Source organism: Pholcus phalangioides, unplaced genomic scaffold (assembly GCF_987345545.1).
Source record: "Pholcus phalangioides strain wild (caught in Gottingen) unplaced genomic scaffold, Ppha-v1.0 ptg000014l_1, whole genome shotgun sequence".
Lineage (NCBI taxonomy): Eukaryota > Metazoa > Arthropoda > Arachnida > Araneae > Pholcidae > Pholcus > Pholcus phalangioides.
In genome coordinates this window covers 25,761,232-25,785,140 of record NW_028301607.1, presented here as the reverse complement: position 1 = coordinate 25,785,140, position 23,909 = coordinate 25,761,232, and the positions used below count along the sequence as shown (strand labels likewise).

The 23,909-nt window shown below is 36.4% G+C and overlaps 1 protein-coding gene across 1 annotated transcript; it reads left to right on the top strand.

The window, feature by feature from the left end:
• Positions 1 to 172: 172 nt before the first annotated feature.
• On the top strand, positions 173 to 16,875 carry LOC149078360 (testis-expressed protein 2-like). Its single transcript, XM_089242013.1, has 9 exons — positions 173 to 338; positions 1,158 to 2,596; positions 7,247 to 7,485; positions 9,448 to 10,141; positions 10,432 to 10,685; positions 11,813 to 11,911; positions 12,345 to 12,572; positions 14,300 to 14,420; positions 16,429 to 16,875. The coding sequence occupies exons 2-9, from the start codon at positions 1,211 to 1,213 to the stop codon at positions 16,504 to 16,506; spliced, it is 3,099 nt and encodes a 1,032-aa protein (XP_089098139.1). The 5' UTR covers positions 173 to 338; positions 1,158 to 1,210; the 3' UTR covers positions 16,507 to 16,875.
• The last annotated feature ends 7,034 nt before the right edge of the window (positions 16,876 to 23,909 follow it).

Genomic DNA, 23,909 nt, shown 5'->3' with positions numbered 1-23,909 from the left:
CATTGTCTAATTTTTTTCTTAATTCGAATATATAAAGGCGTGTGAAAAATCAATCATGAATGGTATAATATCATCAAAATATAAAACACCCAATTTGATTCGTGTATTTTGTCAAAGTCATGAATACCCTGTTTAAAAGGAGTGTTTTGATTGGTTGTTTGTATCGAACATCTTTATGAAGGCTATTTGAGATTTCCAGGTGCCAAGATGGTTTTTTTTCGGTGTCATCAGTCAGCTGTTTTGCCCACTGATTACGCAAGAAAAGCAGTGCTGATAATTATTTAAATACCCACAATGGTGATAGAAATTACTCTCGAAATCCGACCTCGCTTTACAAAGTAAATTATTTGTTTATCCACTTTAGTTATTATTGATTCGTGATTTGTGTAAACACCAAGAAATATAGTTGATTGTTTATAATAAAAATGACTGAACACAATAAACAAGAAATCGAACATTTAACCAGGGGCGTATTTACGAGGGAAAAGAGGCGATGGGGGCAAAAGCCCAGGGTGTGTAGCAAATTTAAGAAATGAGTGAGTAGTCAAGAAAATTAGACTAGAATGGGAGAGGGAGGCAAAGCCATAAATCGACCGCTGCCTACAGAGCAATGGACAGGTTAGTGAGCGACCAAAAGAGTGACCTAAGGGATATTCAAGCGTATGAGCAACCACAAGAGTGATTTATAGAGTATGCAAGCATATTGGCAACCTTAAGAGTGACTTAGAGAGAGCATGTGAGTGATGTTGGGAGAGTGTGCAAGCTTGTGAGCAACCACAAGAGTGATTTATAGAGTGTGCAAGCATATTGGCAACCTTAAGAGTGACCTAGAGAGAGCATGTGAGCGATGTTGAGAGAGTGTGCAAGCTTGTGAGCAACCATAAGAGTTGGCGAGAGCAATGTGAGTGACAAAAAGGTGATCTAGAGAGAATAAAAGCATGTGAGCAACATACCAAGCATGTAACAAAAGTATATTTTTATTATATTCGATTTCAACACGTATTGTGTTCAAATGATAAATATAGAAAAAACCAGTTGATTACCCGAGGAAAAACACTTGAGTAAATATATTGAAAGATTATTGTGATTTGAATTTTTTGACTATCTCAATTGTGACATCTAATTCTGATGTATTTTGAAAACTTTTTGTGTTTCAGATGGTGTGCTTAAATTATTCTGTACCTGGACATTAAGCGAACGAGCTGAAAATATGAGCGGGAAACATCCATTTCCGAAACTGAGGAACAGAAACGCACCTCCACCAAGTAGCACTATATCTTTCAGATTCAGTCGCGTAGATGAAGAATTAGAAGAAGTTTCTCCTGGCAATAAACTCGAGCCAATATCTGAAAATAAGAACAGGCTTGGTGGACCAAAGGAAAACGTTGGTTTGAAAACAGAAAACTCTCTAGAAGGGAAAACAACGGCTCCGTCGAAAAGGAAAAAAGATGAAATGAACAGGTCAAAGATAGATGACGAATCGTTACACAAACAATCAAATGGATCGACAGAAAGTATCGACATCATTGGCGATGTTGAGAGATCTAACGATTCTACCTCTCTCGGATATTCCGACACAGGAGCCAAAGAGGCTGCAGTAAAAGAGTCTGTTAAAGATTATTTCTCTAGGTTTGGCCGTCGAGCTGCCAGCCTGGATTCTGACTCTAGCTCTTCTGAAACTGAGGTTTGGCCATTTCTGAAGGATCTCAAAGGTAGAATAACGAAAAATCTTGAAGAAAGAATTGGTAAAGAGTTGATAGGGGAAGGGGAGCTTCCGGAAAGCTTTTCTTTCCCAGAGCTGAAGAGTAGTATTTCAGACCCTAGTCAAGATGTCAAAGTATTCAGTGCTCCAACATCAAAGGTATCACATTCAGAGACTTTGATTAAAGAAGATGATCATCTGAGTCCATCATTAGAAGCAACGGAGAACTTAGAAGTGCAACAGATATTTGAGAAATTCGCTGCGAACGAAAACAAACGCTCAAACACCGAACAAAAGTCGCCATGTTTGGAGCAGAGACCATTGTCCCAGTCATTGCCCTCGACGTCATCATCATCATCGAGTACAAAACAGAAAACTCCACTAGTCAGGAAAAAAGCATTTGATCGTCCTGAGTTCAACATGACTCTATCGTCGCTCATGGCATCCAGAAGCTTCAGTTTCGAGAGAGACGCGCAAAAGTCTGACAGCGATGTCGCAGACGTTCTAACAAAAGGCAAGATGCTGGAGGACAGGTTGAAGTCGTGCATTTCCGCTTCAAAAATCGAACTAGACTGTCCAAATTCTGCTCATCTTGATGACGAGGGTTTTTATTTCCCACACAAATTTTTGCACAAGACATCAACGAAATATTTTCAGAATTCCCTGTGGAATAAGATGGCTGCCCTTGTCATTCTTATTGCTTTTTTACTCACGATTTTTCCTTTCCCCTCCCTGTTGACTGGATTCTTAACAGGCTGCTTTCTCGCCGGCTCAATTACTTACGTCTTGATGAAACCGCTTCAACCGAAAGAACCTTTCAAACTACCAGATTACGATGCCATGAATCCTTTGGTTATTGATGATTCGAGTTTAGCTAAAGATATCATATACAAGGTAATTGGAGATTTTATTCTTCAAGGTCTGTATCGTGTAATTTTATTGAGAAATTTCAATGTAGTCGGTAACTTTTGTTGCAAATTTTTAGGTATCTCTGAGTAATTTTAATCTCCTCTATAGTGTTTTAAATATCTAAGTATATATGAGTGAGTTACGCTATTTGTCTCAAAGCAGGGTCGTCTTAAGAGCATGACGGGGTTCTATCCCGGGCGACTTGATTTTTCTGAGACTCCCCTTACCTGGCTAGAAATGCCTGCCTATAATTTGCCTGCTTACTCTTGAATCAGATCTCATTTTCTTGAAGGCCCCCCCCCTTTCTGCACTTGAGGCCAGGGTACTTTTCCATTATAATCATCCATTCAGCACTTTTTTTTTTGTCTTGGTGACCACTCCTCAGACTAATTGACACCTTTTTTTTGTCTTTGGAGAATTTGAGCCGCAAGTTTGGCTCTGCTTCTTACTTACCTGGTGAGTTTCTTTGAGTAAGCTTGGCTCTCTCATGCAATCACATTTTTGTTCAAAACCATACAGGTTTCTTCCCTGATGACGTAATTTATCTGTTACTGCATTGAAGGTGCTGCTTGATTCAACGGAGCTCTGTTATTAAGGACGTGAAAATAAAGTGTCAGCCGACGGTGTATAATCTCTGATATAGCTTTCATTTCAGCTGTGCTGGTTTACATTCCGAGATATTTTGATAAATTCTGTTAAATATTTTTATATCTTAATGTTCTTTGCTAAATATTGAGCCAAGAAGACTCAATATTGTAGCAAGAAGCCTAGAATTGCACCGAAGGCATCAAGTCAAAATGCACCAATTTGGTGTTGAAAATGTGTGGATAGTTACAGAAAAGTTCTGAGGCCAGTGCTGTTTTAATGCATGCGGCTCACCAGGGCTTTGGGGTCTCAAGTGCATAGGGCCTCTTGATAATTTGATTTGGTGCTGTGATATTCAAGCGAAAGCATAGAAATTTGTAATCCGGTGCTTTCAGCTAATTAGGTGCTCCACCTTTGCTGGTGGCACCCAATGATGCTGTAAAAACAGCACTGTTATGGAATAAACAAAGAGTACCATGTTACTAATCCGTCAAAACTAGGTTTTATCCAAAAAAAAGCAAAAGGGTAGCATGCATAGTAAATGTGCACATTGTGATGATCACAAAGTGTTCAAGTTCCCTATTGGGCAAAAAGTGCAGAATTTCAAATAGTGTTTCCAAGTATCAAATTTTATGACCTGCAATGAAAATCATTTGTTAAGACTTTACAAATGACTTTGGGATTTTGCGCATGCAGAATCACTTTCACTTGTGCACGGTTACTCAATCTCGCAGCCTAGAGGGAAGTAGGCCTACTCCTTTATTCTGAACTGCTATTCCACTTCGCTCCAGAAATGTTGGTAAAATTTCTAACAAGCCTCTAGCAGTGCATTGCCAGCAAAAAACACTATTTCAACAATTCCCCTCTGCAAACTCGCATGAAATTATGTAAGATTAGTATTTTCTACGATCTCTGTTCTCTTTGAATCTTGAAATAATGTGGAGGGGGGGGGGGAGAGTTAATTTTTCTCAGTATCGTATTTACAGAGTGGGTTTATATATAGAGGGCTATAGTCATGGGTATACCCAGCGAAGGGCAGAGGAGGCAGCTGCTCCCCCCCCCCCTCTAGTTCAGATCCTGGGTATGCCCTTGACTATAGTCGAAGTCAAGTTTACAGGAACAGCCGATTTGAGGAATGAGTAACCAAAACAATTAGTAGGGTTGAGGGGCAGTATAATTTGTGTAAGCCCACCATAAATTAGTCTCTGCCTGCCAGAGAGCAAGGGACTGAGAGAGTTCACAAGCATGTCAATGACTGGAGAGTGGCCTAGAGAATGTGTAAGCATGTGAATTACCTAAAAGTGATGTACAACGTGTGCTATCATATGAATGATTGATCATTTTGATCAAAAGATTGACCTAGAAATTGAGGAGCCAGGTCAATGAGCAGTTAAGAGAATGACCTAGAGAATTGTGTGAGCATGATACTGACCAAAAAAGTTATTTAAAGCATGTGAGTGTCCAAAAGAGTGACCTAGAGAGCACATGAGTGTCCAAAAGAGTGACCTAGAGAGCACATGAGTGTCCAAAAGAGTGACCTAGAGAGCACGTGAGTGTCCAAAAGAGTGACCTAGAGAGCATGTGAGTCTGGGATTGACGAAAAGAGCGTTCAAAAGAGAGTGTATGTTCTCTTTTGCGGTTCATAGGTTTATCGGCATTTATTTGGCCTGGTTTGTTTTTTATTTTTTATAATGCCCCCCCTCCCACAGTGAGAAAGGCACCCTGGAAGTTTGTCTCTTTGCAGTTTTTGTATAATTTATGAGTTATTTAGAAGCCAAATTCACAGGACCTTCCTATTATCATAAGGGGCAATTATAGCAATGAAGTATTGTTTCGTGATGCATACCTATGTTGAGTCCACCTCGCCATAAGACCACAAATGGTTAACAATTAAAAGGTTGATCTAGAAATGGAGGAACCAGGTCAGTAAGCAATCAAAAGAGTGACCATGTGTGAGCATGGACCGACCAAGTATGGAATTTAGAGCATGTATAAGCATGAGCCGACCAAGTATGGAATTTAGAGCATGTATAAGCATGAGCCGACCAAGTATGGAATTTAGAGCATGTATAAGCATATGAATGTCCAAAAGAGTGTGAGCATGAGGCCGACCAACAGTGAGATTTACAGCATGTATAAGCATGTGAATGTTAAAAAGAGTGTATGAACATGTGAGTGATCAAAATATAATATGAATGACTCTGAGAAAGAGGGACTTAGAGACACAAGGCATATTTACAGGAGTGGGGCCAATCAGGTTATAGCACAGGGCAGTGAATTTGAGGAGTGTGTGGTCAAGAAAATTAGACTAGAATAAGAAAAGGGCAGCAAAATTTGTAGAGCCACATTTAGCAAAATCATAAATCCACCTCTGATTATCCACCTTGCTACATCCCATATAAGAGAAGTAAGGCCGCAACTGGGGGGAGGGGCAGATGGGTCTCGTGCCTCGGGTGTTGGACCTGAGGGGGCACAAATTTCATTCTTAAACTTCTCCTTCAACATTACAAGGGGGCGTCAAAATGCATGCTTGCCCAGGGTGACCAAGCATATAGTTGCGACCATGAAGAGAAGCAATAGAAACTTCATAAATAAATTTTTGTGGGGGGGAAAAAATCCAGAAAAATTCAAAGTGATGGGAATTACAGTAAAAGTCAAATATCAGTATAAGTCTACAGCAGCCATTTCATTAAAACAAGTGATTTGCAGCTAATGTTCACAAAAAATATTCGAAAAACATACAGAAACATTCTTTTATAGTGAGTTGAAAATTAGGGAGTATTTGTTATAGTGTAAAAAAAATTCTCAAACGCCCATTTTTCTTTTTCTGTCACTTCAAGAATTAAACTTGAGGATGGGGATTACTACCACTCATGTGATCATTGTAAACACTATTCCGAATCACGATAAAAAAACGTTTCCAATTAGTGGAACGATAATGTGCCACAGAATTGAGCAGTGGGAATTTAAATTGTTCACTCAGTCTGCCAAGTGGTTATGAAATTCTGTGCTAACACGTTTAATAAACCAGTGGCTCTCAAAGTGGGCATCGCTGCAAGCTGTCAACATATGTATCTGTTTGGTGGTCGAGTGGTTATAGTGATGGACTCGCGATGCGAGGATCCGGGTTCGAACCCCACAGTGGTGGTCGGCTGAAGTTGGTTTTCTGTGGTTCCCAACTTCAAGGCGCAAATGCGAGCCGATCTCCCCGTTAAAAAGTCTCACCACAGAGAGCAACAGTCCTACAACGATAAATCATTCAATCATAACACTTCACTCATAGTTAGAAAAAAAAACTTGTGGCAGATGGCAGCACTACACATAACAAGCATTACAGAGAAACAACAAAACTTCACGTCAGGTTTCACTACACGTACACGCACATTCCCGCATGTACCGATTCATTGGGGGGTTCCGCGGGGGGGGGGGGGAGTGGGCGGGGTGCATGTGTGTTGTAGTAGTAGTAGGTAGGGCCTCCAAAAAATGGCTCGGGGATCCACGATGTTCTTAAGTCAGCCACCTCGTTGGGCAATTTGCCTGTTGTGGTGTTGTATTTGTATTTGTATCATTGAAGCTGTTCTTTGTTGAACTATTCTGGGGAGCTGCGAATAACCGCTAACTGGGGTCATGGAGCTGAGGGTGACCGAATTTGAGAACCACTGGAATAAACAGATGTTTACCTAAAAATCAATTCAATGACCGGAATCTTTTTTATTCACTAGTATTAGAACGAATCAATCTGAAAGATGATTAAAATACAGATACAGTAGGAATTTTCTACAATTTATTACCTTAAAGAGCAAAAACTAAATTTGCTTATGTGTAATGAAAATTTTTCCTGTGATCAGGGCCGCAACTAGAGGGGGAATAGGTCATAGAGGGCAATAATTTCACCCTTTAACTTCCCCTTGAATATTACATGAAGACACCAAAATGCATGCTTGCCTGGTTGACCAAGCATCTAGTTGCAACCTTTCGTGTGATAGTGAGTTCTCGTTATTATGTATTTTTACTGTAATCTAGTTTTTTCCCCTTTTGCTGTGCTTCTAGGGATGGATGAATGAGCTATCATCTGAGTACAATGCTGACACATATCATGTGAACTGCACCAACTCTGTGTATATCAGGCTCGATGGATCACACCTTCGCATCTCTCACCCAAAAACGAATATTCCGAAGCGAGCCATGTTCAACGAGGCCCGCCATGAGCTTGCATTCATATATCAACGACATTATGATATCACTGGGGCATCTGTCAACCTGTTACCCGAAGGTTTGAACAGAAAAAGGTATGGATAAGCAAAAATGATAACTTTAATTCTACCTTTGTTTTATTTGCAAATGGTGCCCTGCCTCGCTGTAAGAGTATTCTGTGTATAGATTTATGATATATGTGTACAAGGATTTTTTAACCCTAAGAATGCTCCCATCATCCACATATGATCGGCATAGTAGTCTGCTCAATCATCCTATGATGATCTGAATTTTTCCTTTCTGACATGAAGTTCTCGAATTTACATGTACATGGTGCACTCATGTTCGCAGCTTCTAGTTACTTATTCTCCAACAGATTTTTGCTTGTACTATGTAGAATGGATGTGCATTGTTGAGTAGTGGTAGAGTGCTTGCCTGCCATCAATGACTATTTTTTCTGTGATTGTGGGTTCGAACCCAGATTCTGTGTTTGTATCACACTTTTTTCCTGATTGTATTATATCGTGAAACCCATACAAAACAGAGCGTCAAGAGACTGAAATGATATTCCATTTTAGACAGGTTTCGGTTTTATAAAGGTGCACATGAAAGGATTAATCAATGAAGGGACTATTTTTTTTATTCTGTCGAAGAAAAAGACAGGTTTCCATTTTAGGTAGGTTTCACTGTATTTTGCAATGTAAGAGTTGGTGTGAGTGACATCTATCTTCAATTTCAATAGAGTTGTTATTCGTTGAAATTTGTTCTGAGGTTAGTGAAACAAATAGGTTCTTACAAAATTCACGACATCTCCATTTCCAGTCTAATTTCTATTGTAAAAATTATGGCGTTGACTTTACAAGAAACGTTCTTTGCTGCTGAAACTTTTTTCTAGGAACACTGTGACAAGGCTGCTAAGTCTACTGAATTTTTCGGGAGGCTTCAGAATTTCTACTCCACGACCCAGACTTGAGAAAAATTCTTATATCTCCAGAATTTTAATTGTCATTGCAAAAAATCCCTACATTTGAAGGGAAAATCATTCACAAGCTTATTATTATTTTGAAAAGTCCATGTTAATGTGTAAAGCAAATTTTCACCTTGCACGAGATCATAAAGAAATATTTCAGTTTGGCAAGGGAAAGATAGAATTTCCCAAACAGCCACTTCAGCCTTTCCACAGTCGAACCCATCCCTGGCAATCGACGAGATGAAGGGTGTCCTAAATGACTATGCATCCTGTTTAGTCTGACTTTGTTTTGAGTCAGATGACTGCATTTTGTTGGGTGATTTTGATTAGAGCATGGTAATCACAAGTGATTTAACCTACTTTTGGGTGTTAATTGGCACCTTTTGCGCTGATTGGCGATGGCTAGCACAATGCCTCATTTATGCAAAGGGGGAAGACCTTACAATTGAACTTTCTTTTTAAAAAAAAATTTGTTTTATATTTATCTGTGTTTGGCTTTGGTTGGGGATTTGTGAAAAAAGCTCCCCAATTCTCATTCTTTAATGTTGCAGCTATGGGCATACCCAGCGAGGGGCAGAGGGGGAAGCCGTTCCCCCCCCCCCTCCCAGAAGAGAAATTAAAGTGTAGTAATTGACACACAGCACAGAATTCAATTAGTACTAGTATTATCAATTTAGTATCGGTGAGTTGCCCCCCCCCCCTCCACCTGGTACGCCCTTGGTTGCAGCTATGCTGTGATTCTGCACCAGAAGCTGTACAGGTAATCTCGGTCTTTAAAGGGCTTCAAAAACTCTCCCGATTTTTTCATTAGGACGTTCTTGAAATTTAATAGTTTTCTGATAAATAGTTGAAGCTGTACACAGCTCAGAACCCTTAATAAAATACAGGGTGTACATAATTAATCGAGAGTAAGATATTAAGGTTCTTTGATTATTATTCAGTTGCATCTTTCTCTACATATTCAATTATCAAAACGTGTAACTGAAACAATTTTTAAGTAAAGGTTATTAAAGGAAATGAAATGAGTGCATCTTTACATTCATGATTTAATAACAAGTTGATTTTGAATCATACGTCTTTCTTTTAGGCTGTGGAGCAAAAAATACCCAGTATGCATAGTGATTCCTGATTCCAAACAGTCCTCTGATAGCAATTTAAAAGGCTCGCCATGTTCTACTCGCCGGTCATCATCAGGATCAAAAGAATCATCTCCAGCAAAGAGATTTGAACCAAAAATTAATGAAAATGGTGAAGTTGTTATTTATCTGTTTGCTCGCACAGACAGAGAAAAATATGATTGGTACTATAGGTTCCTAAAATCATCTCGTTCAAAAATGCTCAAATCATACTCGCCTGCTTCCACACCAAATATATCTAGTCTTGATGGCCAGTTCTTTGAAAGCAAACGAGCAGTGTCTTTGGATCTTGGGCTGCTTCAGCAGTCTTCGAGTTTGGGGAACATGCTTGCAGTAGATGATCAAGATCTAGAACCTGGCGAAGACGATGCTTTTTCGGAAATTAAGTTCGATAAGCACTTCAAATTTGAATACTACATGACTCAACTCTTATCCCCTATCCACCCTCGTCACGGTACCTTTTCCAAGGATTCTGCCGATGCTATTGATTCTAAACCATCGAAGGCAACAAGTCAGAGCCAGAATGCACAGAGCCATGCATGGTTGAATGCTCTTATTGGGAGGCTTTTCTTCGACTTTCTTACGGAAGATATATGGGCTGCTCTCGTCGCTGAAAGGATACAAAGGAAATTGAGTAAATTGAAAGTATGAGATTTTCGACTACTTCTTTAGTAGTATGTAAATTATTAAGTATAGTTAGTGAAACACAGATAACTAATTAAGAACATTAGTAATGGAAATACTTGCATTATAAATGGAGCTTCTGTTACAGCTTGAAAACCAATTCATTTGTAAATTTTAATGTTAAAAATACTTGCAAACCATATTGCTATCCCAATTCAATTCAGTAAATTATAAACTTGTTTTGTATGGAAATTGTTAATTTTTGACATACTATACTGAATTATTTTTTGATTTTTTTAAATTTACGATAGCTTCCGAATTTCATAGAAGAGCTTAAAATAACTGATATCAACCTTGGCTCTGCTTTGCCGAAGATACACCGGGCTTCAAATCCAGTGATGGATGACAGAGGCTTATGGACTGATATTGACATTTCATACAATGGATCCTTCCAGATGACGCTAGAAACAAAGTTGAACCTTTTGAAGTTGCAGAGAAGTGGCGACGTTACTTATACCTTGAGTTCTGAAAGCAAAGAGAAGGAGATGGAAGAGATGCCAATAGGGTCTGTCCATACCTATAAATTTTTCTTTTTAACTTAGTTTCGATTCTGTTAATTCAAGTCATTATTTTCATTGAATTTGAGAAAATTGCACTTTGAAATATACCTTGTTACACTTAAAATTTTTCTATGATTTTCCACCCATCCACAAGTAAACTTGATTGGAGAGGGTCCTCGAAGTCAGATTCTTATTTATTGAATTTAAGCATGTGAGCATTGAATTTATTGAAGCTCTGCATAGTCCAGGCACATTTTTACTCACCTTGGATGATTTATCATCCTATCCACATTACTAGATAGCTCGTCAAGTCACGCGAACATACACGCATAAGTAATGCAGATCCATCTTAAGGTGTGTGTGGGAGAGAGAGAAGAAGTTGTTCAAGCTAAATATCAAGTACTGTGTAAATTTTTATCGGGAAAATTCCATTCATATTCTTGGCACATTGAAATGAATCTATATGCAGTTCCAGTACATTTTGGTATGTGGTAGAACCTCTACGTATTGCAGAATCAGATACTTCAGGCCCACCATCATTTTGATGTTATTTTTATTTTTCATTTGTATATGTCCTGTATATTGTGGTTAGATTAACATGGGCAGGGAGTGTAAAGCATGTCCCAGACAGCGTTCACTATCATGAATGCTTGGTAAATGATGAATGCTTTTCCCAGTTTCCAGTCGGTAAATATATTGAAAATTAACAAAACATTCTCTATGGGGGAGATAATGAAAGATTCATTTACATGGAAATGAATATGAGGAGCATGTAAAAAGATTTTCTGAAAGATTTGACTTGAAAATTGAATTTTTTTTAATTGATCATATCGACGGTTCAAAAAGTCAACAACTCATACAATTGTATTTTTGGGTTATACATGCCATAAGAACAGTGGAAAATGTTTCTGCATGTTGCAAAACAGCAACAACTTCCAACTCTTCTTATATGCTCCCTACTCTAATTAAATCTTGAGTTGATTCACATTCAGTTCCTTACAAAGTGAATCTTCAGAATTCTCAAAACATTGATTTTTTGAGTTGTTGCATTTTTGAACTAAGCCTTCGATATACAATATATTTTCAGGATATAAAATGTGTTTGTATGAAATTTATTTACTTTTTGTTACAGATCTCGAACATATGATAGTGATGATGATGATAGTGCTGAGTCCTCAAGTGATGATGACGTTCCTTTGCCTGAAATACCTGATGCTACTACAGAAGATAGGTAAATATCATATATTGTTCTTGTAACACATTTCATGTGGGTCGCTAAACATTTTGGAAAGGTGTTTAGACCATTTTACTTCTAGTTTGTGTTTATTGTTATTGTCAGTTTTTAATAAAATTTATTGGGTTTTTTTTGTATTGTCTTGCAAGTTGGGCAGTTAGCTTTGGATGAGTGTTTCTCGTGCAATCTAAAAAAAATAATATGTACTCTGGAGCAATAGTGGTCAACCCTTTCTTAACCCATTCCAATATCAATACCAAAAATCTTGCGAAATCAAAACCTACACATGTTACTCTTCAACACTTACATTTTTTCATGTGCCACTTATTTTTAAAAATTATTATTGGTCTCATTTAAGGCTGTCAGACATTCATATTTTAAAGAAACATCCTATTGTCCTGAAAAATTTTAATGACTTTGAACTTTTCAGTACTCTAGTTCATAGCGTGGGAGGTGGAGGCAGTACTGGCAAGAAGCTGATAAGACTAGTTGACAAGATAGCTCAGTCAAGCTATTTCCAGACAGCAGCAAAGAATAAGTACATCAAGAGGGCAATGGAAGAAGTGTCCAACATGCCGCTCGTATTGACTGTTGAAGTGCATTGGCTCATTGGGACCTTAGCCATTAATATCCCTACTATGCCAACCGACAGACTTTGGTGAGTTGTGGAGTTTGGGTCATTTTTTCCAGTATTTGGGGTGTGTGTCTGTGTTTTGTTTTTGGAGTTTACTTATTTGTATGATTTAATGAAACATTCTAACCAAGTAGCTTTAAATTTGTAGTTATAATTTGTTTATTATTTGATTATTTGTTTCAAAAATGTATTTGATGCAGAAATAAGAGAGAATTTTCTAAACTGTCAAACTCCACTATAGCAAATTCAACTTATAACTGCATACCTATACATTTTTTTTTAATTCTGCTAATTCGATTATTTTATGCCTTGTAATTGGTAGATTAAACTGCACCGTCAATCATTTTTGATTCCAAATAGCTGAGCAAATGAGTCAACGCTACTTAGACAGTAAGGTAGCCATGGAACCCCCCCCCCCCTCCCCAGTGCCCCACAGACATAGAAGCATGAGAGGATTTTGTGGTTTCCAGTAATATCTAAAGGAAAGTTGTAGGTGTCTAACACCGTTGTTGTCAATAGCATTGTGTATTCGAACAGATGGATAAAAATCCGTAATTTGTTAGTGTGAAATTAGACTGCTTTAAGCAGTGTTTACATAGAAAGGACTGCTTGTATCAGAGTTGAAGTGATGCACGCAAAAATGGGAAGGAATGTCATAGTGGTCTTCAAAGCAACATGGGACATCAAAGCCCTGCTATAGCGGTAGCAGATGATGGTGGCATGTTTCTTTAGCAGCATTTTTAAATGCATGATATCTTCTGTTCTAGTATAAAACTAACTTTGCTAGAGGCAGGGAGAAGGGTTACTTGTACACCAATTCTATTGTCGCTCATGAGCTTTATTGGCTTTGACCTCTTTCACAAGTTCAAGGAATCATTGAGAGAAGAGGGCTTTCGCGTGAAGTTTTAACCCTCAATATTCCCATCATCCACAGATGATGTGCATTGTAGCCTGCTCTCATCATCCTGTGATTATTTCAATTTTTTCTTTAAGATGAAAATTCTTTAAATGATGTATAGATGACATACACATATGTATTCTAGTTTTTATTATTATTAATTATTTATATATTTTCTGACAGGTTTGCTTTTACGCATGGGATGGGTGTACATTATTGAGTAGTGGTAGAGTTCTTGCTCCCCTCCCCCAAATCACTATTTTGTCAGTAATCATGGGTTCAAACCCAGATTTTGTGTTTTTAATCATACTTTTTTTTTTCAATTGTATTAAACTTGCAATGCTGGAATTTGATTGCCATCAAAATTGATTTGATTTCAATTTGATTGCCTTTCACAAAAGAAAAAGCGGAATTAAAAAAAAAAAATTTAAGTAGCAAAAAAGTTTATTTTCCCTACCACTATAAAAGAAGTATTTTTCTGACTATTTTCACAGCCAAAGGGTTGAAGTGACCTTCAGAAACATCAATAAGGACATTGCTACCACCAATGTCTAAAGTCTTCAGTCAGTCATAAATATGTGTGGCGATTACTTGAAAAGAATGTACTAATCTATGGGTGATAGATACAATGTGTGTTATCACGTGTGTTGTTTCCTATGTAATAACAAATACCCAGCCCTTTTACTAGCGTGATTCCACCCCACACTTATTGAACCTCTATATTTGGCATAAATTTTATTTTACAATGTTATAAAACTATTATAATCACTATGAAATTTTATTGATTAGATCTGTACATAAAAATCTTTTATTTATTTCTGACATTTGTACATAGTTATATTTTCCTTCTAAGGTATGGATTTCGTAAAAATCCCCAGTTATCCATTGTTGCTCGTCCAAAACTGGGTTGCCGTGCTGTGAGATTGACCCATGTGACTGAGTGGATAGAGAAAAAATTGGTTCTCGAATTTCAAGTAAGTAAATGATACTTTATTTCATCTGTTATTGTGAGAAAACAAGTGTGGAGAGACATAGAATGTACAGCTTTGTAATTTGTTTGTGAATTGTCTCATGTATTGGATTTAAGATGAAAATTAATAGAACTGCAGCAAAATCCACAGGCATACAGTTGTAGGAAATATTAGGGGGAGGGGAAACGACTCAGACCTAAAATTTGCAGTAGGCATTTTAGAGATGGTGGGAAATATTGAAGTGGCTCAAACCTGTCTACAGCGATGATAACTTCTTAGATGCAACTGTATATAACAATAATTTTAACTCTTTAAAAATCTGGTTCGATTTATTATATCTCATTTTTTTTAAAATCTTATAAAACAACTCTTTGTTGTTTCCGCTGTGGTGGTCGAGTGGTTATAGTGCCGGACTCGTGATGCGAGGATCCGGGTTCGAACCCCACAGTGGTGGTCGGCTGAAGTTGGTTTTCTGTGGTTCCCAACTTCAAGGCGCAAATGCGAGCCGATCTCCCCGTTCAAAAGTCTCGCCACAGGGAGCAACATTCCTACAACGGTAAATCATTCAACCATAACACTTCACTCATAGTTAGAAAAACTGGGGGCAGATGACAGTACTACACATAACAAGCATTACACAGAAACAAACTTTACGTCAGGTTGCACTACACGTACACACACATTGCCGCATGTACCGATTCGTTGGGGGTTCCGCGGGGGGGGGGGGGTGCATGTGTGGTGTAGCAGAGTAGTAGGTAGGGCCTCCAAAAAATGGCTCGGGGATCCATGATGTTCTTTAGTCAGCCACCTTGTTGGGCAATTTGCCTGTTGTGGCGCTGTATTTGTATTTGTATTTGTATAACTCTCAGTGGTCCAGAATGTGAGATAACAAAAGATTAAAGCATGTAAGTGATGAGAAATCATTGCTGAAAAATGGGCGGGGGACTAGCGATTGGAATATGCACATTGGTTTGTTGTCAAACCGGTTGTAGCAGGGGGATTTGATGGACACTATCAAACCTGTTTATTCGCAGTCAGTACTTGTACTTTGGACCGACCATTTGTTCCTTTAAGTTTGTTTTTGATGTGTTAAAGCCTTGAATCTATGATGGAAGAAAAGCTAAAAATAATTTCAGAAATTGAGGAAGGGCTAAAGCAAGTTGATGCTGTTAAGAAGTATGGGATTTCTCAGTCGACAATAGCTACTTTTTTGGGGGGGGGGGGAATATTCAAGATGTTGCGAAAAAAAGTAAAGTAGACAGCAAATGTGAAAATGATTTATAGGTGCCATAAATTACAATGTTGACAAAACTACTCTACGATGGTTTTAAAAATTGTAACAAATTTTTTCAACTCAAAGGGCTTAAAAAAAGTTTAAATAATTTAAAGTGTATAAAATATAGTTTTATTTAAGTGAGTATTTGTAAGATGAATCAATAAGCTCAGTAAAATTAGTTGGTACTACATACTTTATTTTACATGTGCACATTATACATACATAACATTGGATGCACAAATGCTTAAACTGTCTAAACGATAACCTGTCTATAACAAGATTTTTTTTATAGATGCCTACAGTATCATTATAAACAGGTTTTACTGTATATAAATTTAATGTACGTACATTTAATTGTGTGTAATAAAGTTTTCTCAGTTACAATCCCGCCCCTTGACAAGGGCAATGGCTAAAATTGTCTAAAACTGATAGAGCCCAGGCAATGCTCGGTTTGAAAGAAAGCCTTTTGTACTTTATATGAACAGTTGGAGATAGACATCGTTTCTCTCAGACAATAGAGAGCTAACTTTGAACTATTTCTTCTGTCACTGATTTCAGGTACACCTCTCTCCTCTGCCACGCATACTTTCAAATATGCGCATGTAAAAAAAAAATTGTTTCAGGTGTGGGAGATTTTACTGTGTTAATGTTTTGATTAAGATACTTCAAACATTTATAACTTGTCCTCTCAATGTTGAATAATGACTCATCTCTGGTGTTATGTTTACATTTCAGAAAGTGCTGGTGATGCCAAACATGGATGACCTGATCATTCCCATCATGAAATCGGACATTGAAACTGGGAAGACGTAGCATAAAATTTGTTTAAATTTACAAGTTTTCATAAATTTGTGATACACGTTAATTATTGTTATTATTTTTTTAATTTAATTTTTCTTTTGTTGAATTCGAGTATTATTTAGTTGAATGAGCTTAATTTTATTATATGTAAGTATATATATATATGTTCCTATATAGGTTTTCGGCTTAGTCAAATTATATGTTTGGTATTTGTGTTGTACTCTTCATCTTAATATATGTGTGTGTGTATGTGAGACAGAATATTTATGTGCAATGCTTTACTATTATGGTTCTTTGGTTATATCACGCTTTACGAAACCTCAAATATTGAAGCAATGGATTTATCTTCTTTTTTTCCAGTTAGATTGACATTAACAAATTAAAAAAAAAAAAAATTTGCAGTTTTTGTGTAAATGAGACTAGTAATTGTTCTAGTTTAAACACAAATGTATATAAAATTATGATTGGACAAACTTAAAAAAATGTTATTTTAAGTAATTTCTACTATTCTAGACCATACAGAGGTAAGGAGCTTGAAAAAAAAACCATTTGAGAAAACCTGTTTTTTTTTAGAAACGAGACCTGCCAATGGAGGTAATATATAACTAGAATTTGATAAAAATTCGATATTTTATAAATAACTTTTTTCTTTTATCAGTCCATGTTTCTCGTATAGTCTGGTTTTGAAATTTTTGAATGACAAAAGTGCAAAGTTTATATCGAACCCATTTTTTTTATTTCTGAATAGCTTTAAGAAAAAAAAGAAATGGAATTTATTTATTGAAATATACTAATTTACCTGACTATAAGATGACTTCAAATATTAGACACACCCTCTTTTTTTGATTGAAGTTTCTAAGAAATTCACTGTAGCAAATATGCATGAATTACCAAAAGGAATGAGAAAAAAAACAACTAACTTTTACATGTATCCCTATTACCAGGACTTGACAAATCCCAAACACCAGGTCGCCATGGTAATTAAAAAAATGGCATTGGTGTGTTCTTAATTTTTTTATATGGATGATAACTGAATTGAAGTTTGAGAACAGCGTAAAATTATTGGAATTTATGTCTGCTAGCATAGGAGGAGAGTCCCCAAATCTCAGGCAAGTCAAATAATTCACTATTTTATACAGTTTTTGTCAGGGAAAATGCTTGACTCCTAAATTTTTTTTAGATTTGTCAACCCTTGCTATTACGATAATCACAATTGTAAATTCAGTCATTTTTAAATATTGCATTAGTACCAGTTGAGGTTTATGATACTAAGACATAACCCTTAAAGGGATATATTCATTAAAATATGAAGCATATGGTATGAATCACAGAGTATGCATAGTGAATGGGGGGTGCGAATGTCCTCAACTGCTCCATTCAATTCTAAGTCACTGCTGCCCTTGTAAACTCTTGCTACTCGAACCATACTCTTGTAGCAATGACAAGACCACGAGGGAAAAACTAAAGGATCATAGTCAAAGTTAGCATTATCAACTTGCATAATAAAGCAATTATTTTTTGCCTATACATTAACCCTTTCTAAGGCCTTGGAAGCATACTTCCCACCAAATTCATCAATTTTTAAATTTCCACGGTAAGCTATTTTACCACCTCATAATCATCTATCATCTATAACTTCAGAAACAACAAAAAACTAATTCATCTTAATAATTTAAAAATTATTTAATTAATTTTTTCCAACAAGCTAAATGGCTTTTTTCTTTAAATCAATCTCAATCCCAAAAATATTTTAATATACCATCACTAACAGAAATGGCCTTTTAAAGGGTTAAGTATTGGTACTTTCTGAACAATCCTTGTATTTGATGCGATCCTTTGTCTGTAAATCAAAAATTTCTGGAGAATTGTATATGCATCAATTTAAATGGCTGGCCAACTTCTCTCTGTTTGAAGGACAACATAATGACCAACTGCAGCGTCGTGGGTCGCACTTTTTTGGCTACAAGTTGCACCAGTAAAATGACCTGGAAAACTCGCAGACTTGTCTCCACCATAAGTAATGAGGTGAAACATTGACAATATAGTCATTAAACGTTTGCTCCAGGCTTTATATTCTGTACTTCATAAAGTGATACATATTCATTGTTTATCTGGTTGAGTTTCCAGTTAGATGTAATGCATCATAAATTATGGTCGTTTCTGTAAATTATTCCATCTAATGCATCTGAAGTTTGGATTTTTACAAATGAAACATTACTTTTCCAAATCTTACTGCAATTATTTTTTCCCTTGCCTTTGATTTGGCACCTCTTCTAGTTACAAGAATTTCATTACCGAGTTGAAAATAGTGCCAAAAGCCAGTCGCATGGATAGCGTTAACCATCAGAATGGGTAAACATGTGATAGTACCAAGATAAAATGCATCAGGCAAACTATCTATTAATGGGCAATTACCTGTAGCTCCTGTACGTCCATAAGATTCCACAGAACCATTTTTGCAAAACATGTTCTAATTCCGCGTGAGCTATTTTCTTTAAACATAATGTTGATGTTCAGTTGAAGAAGTGCCATTCTGGTGCATCGTTGAATATCACCAACTTGCCATGTCTGAATTTACAGAAATGAATGTTTCTCTGTTTTCGACACAAATAATCATGTTTGGGAGTTGGAACTCCCTTGGTCAACGGCACAATAAGAACCCAACTATACAAACACAAAGGCCACAACAGGCAAATTGTCCAGCGAGGTGGTGCAAAAAAGATGCCCATGAAAAAATACGATGTGAAATATAACCAAAGTATACAGCAACCCAATATAAAATTATATATCACAAAAGAAAACAAACTAATAATTAATACTGTGTAGTTTAAAGTCGACCAATTAAAAAATGTTATAAAAAATAAATATTTTTTATAACATTTTTTAATTGGCCGATAACATGGACAGAGTTAACGATTAATAGGAACAACTCAGTACATAGTGAGTGAAATAAAGAACATGAGCAAAACTGGATCGGCACATCTGCTTTTGTAGATCCGGTAACATGACGTCATGAGTTCAGTTTCATTTGCATGATTGCGATGATGTCACATACTGTATAATACAGTGCCCATAAAAAAAGTACCATCAAATACAACACATTTTTGCTATTTGGAATTATTAGGATTTGCATAGCCTATATATATATATATAGTCGATTGAAGTTTCAAGGTGCCATTGTGAGTTGGAATTCACTTCGAAAAAGTTTAGTCTGAGTGAGCAGAACATCAAATGTGCATTCAGATACAAACAGAAGCAACAACAGGGAACTGGTCTTGACGGCTAGGTGGAAAGAAATGGGGAAGAAAATTCCCATTCCAAACTTTAAGAGCAACTTGTGCGTTCTAAAAGGCAGTATAGTGAGAGCATATGAAACCATTTTCATCCCTAGAAATAATATGCTGCGGTTGAAACCAATAGTTCAAATAATTGTCAGACTCCATTGCCTAGTCAGGGTCCATCTCGGTCGCAAAATAACCTGCTATTGGCCACCCCGATCTGTATCTAAGGGGCAGCAGCCCATTGTTTTCAAGTCATTTTGATCGATCACGGGACTATTTTTCTTGAGAAGTACTTACAATAAGACACAAATGCAAATAAACAAGTGCAATATTTTATGATAGTAATTATTTGGAATTTTGATAAGTTACTTTATGTCAGTATCAAGCAGTCAAGAAAAAATTAACCAATGTTCACATGATTTATAATATTTTATGAATGATGTGACTCCAAGTGAAACATGAAAAAAGGGGGTGTCATGTAGCTATTTAGCACAAATGTTATGCATATTTCACAGCTTCTGCATTTGCCTTTTGTTTAATATGTATCACTGCTTTTTTAAAAATTATTTATTCTATATATATATATATATATTATATGTGTATGCACAAAGTGCTATCAATTGCAAGTGAGATTTTTTTTCAAATCTTTTTCGGTATGTCCATGATCATAAAATTTTTATGGTAATTGTTCTTCTGTAAATCCATTAATATATTTAGATGTTTGTTTTGTTGTTCGACGTTTTTGACTAGTTTTGTTTCCATTTGTGTTGATTTAAAAAAATTTCTAAAATCATAAATGCGCTCCTGAGAACATGACCAGAAGTGTCTGCAGGATGGGGAGGGGGGAAACAGGGTTTTACACATTAGAGATTCAAATTCAAACCAGTCTTTCTACAAAGACCAATCAGATCAAAAACATTTAAGATTCTCTCATAATACGTACAAACAAAATAACCTGCCGAGTTTTTTTCTTTCAAATTCTAAAGACGGATGGCAGCTTGTGAGGTACACAGTGGTAAGATGCTCGTCTACCACCATGGGGACTAATAGTCAGGTCTGCTGGTTCGATTCCAAGGTTTAGAAAAAGTAAATTCTTTCCCCGTTAAACCTGAGATGACCACTAATGAATAGATGGAGTCTTAAATTCCCTCTATGCTTAAGACGAGAATGAAAGTATGACAAGACTTTCACTACAGAGAAAGGTTTCCGACTCAACTCAATCGATTGTAAATTGCTGTATGGCAATTTGACCAGAGTTGTGTTTGGTAGGAGAGAAAGGTGGCAGCACTTCTTGAACACATAACATGGATTTCTCTGGAAAAAAAAATGTTAGGTGCACAGCTCATTCTGGTATATACCAATTTGTTAGAAATTCTTCAAAGAGGAATGTTTACTAGGTATATGTGTGGTTTAGTAATAGTGTTGACAATTTCCCCAGGTCCATCCTGCATGCGTTTTTGATTATATATGCCTTTGCTGTCTTAATATCCATGTGACAGAATGATTTTGTATTGGTAAAATATTTTTGTTCAACCGAATGTTTAAAAGTGATAAACCTGCTCAAAGCTATAAGACACTTTAAAAGTCTTTCGGTGTAACTTCAAGGAGCACTCTTCTTTAAACATAAGTTTGGTGGTATAACCTATTTATTCAGTGGTTAAAAACGGTCAATTGCTTAAAAAATAACTATCAGGTAAATACTGTCATGAGCAGAGATAAGAGTACTCGGTGAATGGGGTCGATTGATCAAATATGCAGGGCATAAATTATTAGAGTTCCCATGTTCTGAGCTGTTTATAGCCCTAATTATTTATCAGAAAGCTGAAGAACTTTAAAAAATGTTTCACTAGAAGGATGGGAAAGAAATCAAAAGTAAACTATTTTCTACTTTTGCCACTAGAGTGTGGTTTGTATGCAGAGCCACCCTTAGGGGTATGTGACAGGTGCGTTCGCATCGGGCCACAGCAGTTTTTGGGGTTTTCGTTTTTCGCGGTAGTAGAAGTGAGAAAATATGCATATATAAAAAAAATTATTTTTTTTATAGAAAATAAGGCGTCTGAGCTTAGACTGATTTCATTATGGAATTTTCATCAATTCTAGAATTATCTCTTTTGTAAATTCTTAATTTCTATCCATTCTGGAATTATTTCTCTCATTAATTCTGAATTTTCATAATTTCTGGGATTTTTCCTTGATCTTGAATTTTCGTTGTTGCTAAAATTACTTATTTTTAATTCATCAGTTTCAAATTATTATATTGCAGATCATTCGGTCTTAATTTTCATTAGTTTGGAAGTAATTTCTTTCACCAATCTAAATTTTTTTTTAGTTCTGAATTCTCATCGATTCAGAAATTTTAATTAATTTTTGTGCTAATTTACATTTGATGTTTGCATTATTTTACATTGCGTTAATTATATGAACTCCTCCTTCAAAGTGAAGAAATTCATCCAAGGGCTACTAAATGGCAGGAGTAACTCCTTTCTTGATGAATTATGAACATCTCGCAGATCTAATAACGTAACTCCAGTCATAATTTTTAACACGAACAATATTTAATCATTCATTTGAAAGGGCTGGGTACAAAAACAACGACATTCTCTCACCGGAGCACATACACACCTTTCTATATAATAAAAACCCTCAGACACTCATCACCAGAAGCACCCCCTATGTATCTTTTTATTTTCCTTTATGCCCCCAACTAGAATTCACTCCCCCCGCAGTCTTTTTTCTCCATCAGTTCTTTCTTGCGCTTAAGACCCGTTTACATGACAAATTACATTGCATTTTTTATCGATTCTGGGATTTTCTCTCGTTAATTCTGAATTCCAACCAATTCTGGAATTACTTCATTAATTGTGAATTTTCGTTGGTGAGTGGATATTTTTACGCATTAATGAATATTCCGCAATAATACATGAATCTATGGATGCAGATTTCTCTTCTCCCCCCCCCCCCCACAAAATATATGAAATCGGAACTAAGGAGTGTCTCGAAATTATTTTCACACCAGGCCCCGCATCTAATAAGGGCGGCTCTGATGCATATTCTAATGCAAAATGTTTTTGCAGACATGTAACCAAACTGTTCAAGCTTCATGGCGGAGGTATCTGAGCATCTTCAGCAGAATAATTTACTCTCTCATTTCTCTAAACTCAAAAAAACTCTTTTTTTTTAGTTCAACCATCAGAGAAACGTGATAACTAAATGATCAAAATCTCATGATTTTTATGCTTGATTGTACCATTATCCTTCAAACTAAAATAGTTGTTGGACAGAAAACTTATTAATGTCAAATTTTTATGACTGATCAAATATATAAATTGCTTTGGGTTTTTTTTAGCTGGGATATAAAGTGGCCATCGCAATTTTCTATGGAAATCGCATTTGTGGGAAACTAAAACGTGTACTATTTACAAGTGCATATGGGAACGATTCTGTTCATGAATATTCCATTAGTATTTTTGCTCTCAATGCGCATATATTATATTAATCCCCTGTTTTTCGAATATATACATATAATTAAGAGCACTGAAAAAAATATATTTAGTGCCAAAAAAAAGAAAATAGGTGGAAATGTCATTCGTCCTGCTGCTGATATTATAGAGCTGTCATTGAAAATACTGTGATAAGTTCATCCCAGTGAAAATTATATATACAATAGTTATGATTAGCGTTGTTAGTAATAATTATTTATGTAAAAATATATGGCCGAACAAGGTTTTGAGTGTGCGATATGCATTGTATATGTGTGTATGTGTACAAAATGCTTTTTCCAGCTTGAAGTGAAACTTCTTCAGGTGCAATAGAGGGAATTCGGATCATATTAGATTGTAGACAAAATATTTTTGGAAAAGATACAGCCCCTCCCCATGTTTTGGACTTGGTAAATTCTTTTTCCCCTTCATCCATTCACAGTAGTGGATTTATAGTTTTGCCGCCCTTCTCTTATTATAGTGTAATTTTCTGGACCACTCAAATTTGTCACCCTGGGCCTGCTTAGCCCCAGTCTCTAGGCCACTCTTTCAGTCGCTCGCTATCCTGGTCTCTTACTTTTTGGTCACTAACCTGCTTGCAAACACTCCATATCACTCACTAACCTAGTCCCTCTATCTCTAGACGGAGGTAATC

Coding starts and splice junctions, on each gene's coding strand:
- LOC149078360 (XM_089242013.1), top strand. CDS start 1,211: ATGAGCGGGAAACATCCATTTCCGAAACTGAGGAACAGAAACGCACCT. Junction 10,142..10,431: donor GGAAATTGAGTAAATTGAAA/GTATGAGATTTT, acceptor AATTTACGATAG/CTTCCGAATTTCATAGAAGA. Junction 10,686..11,812: donor ATGGAAGAGATGCCAATAGG/GTCTGTCCATAC, acceptor TTTTTGTTACAG/ATCTCGAACATATGATAGTG.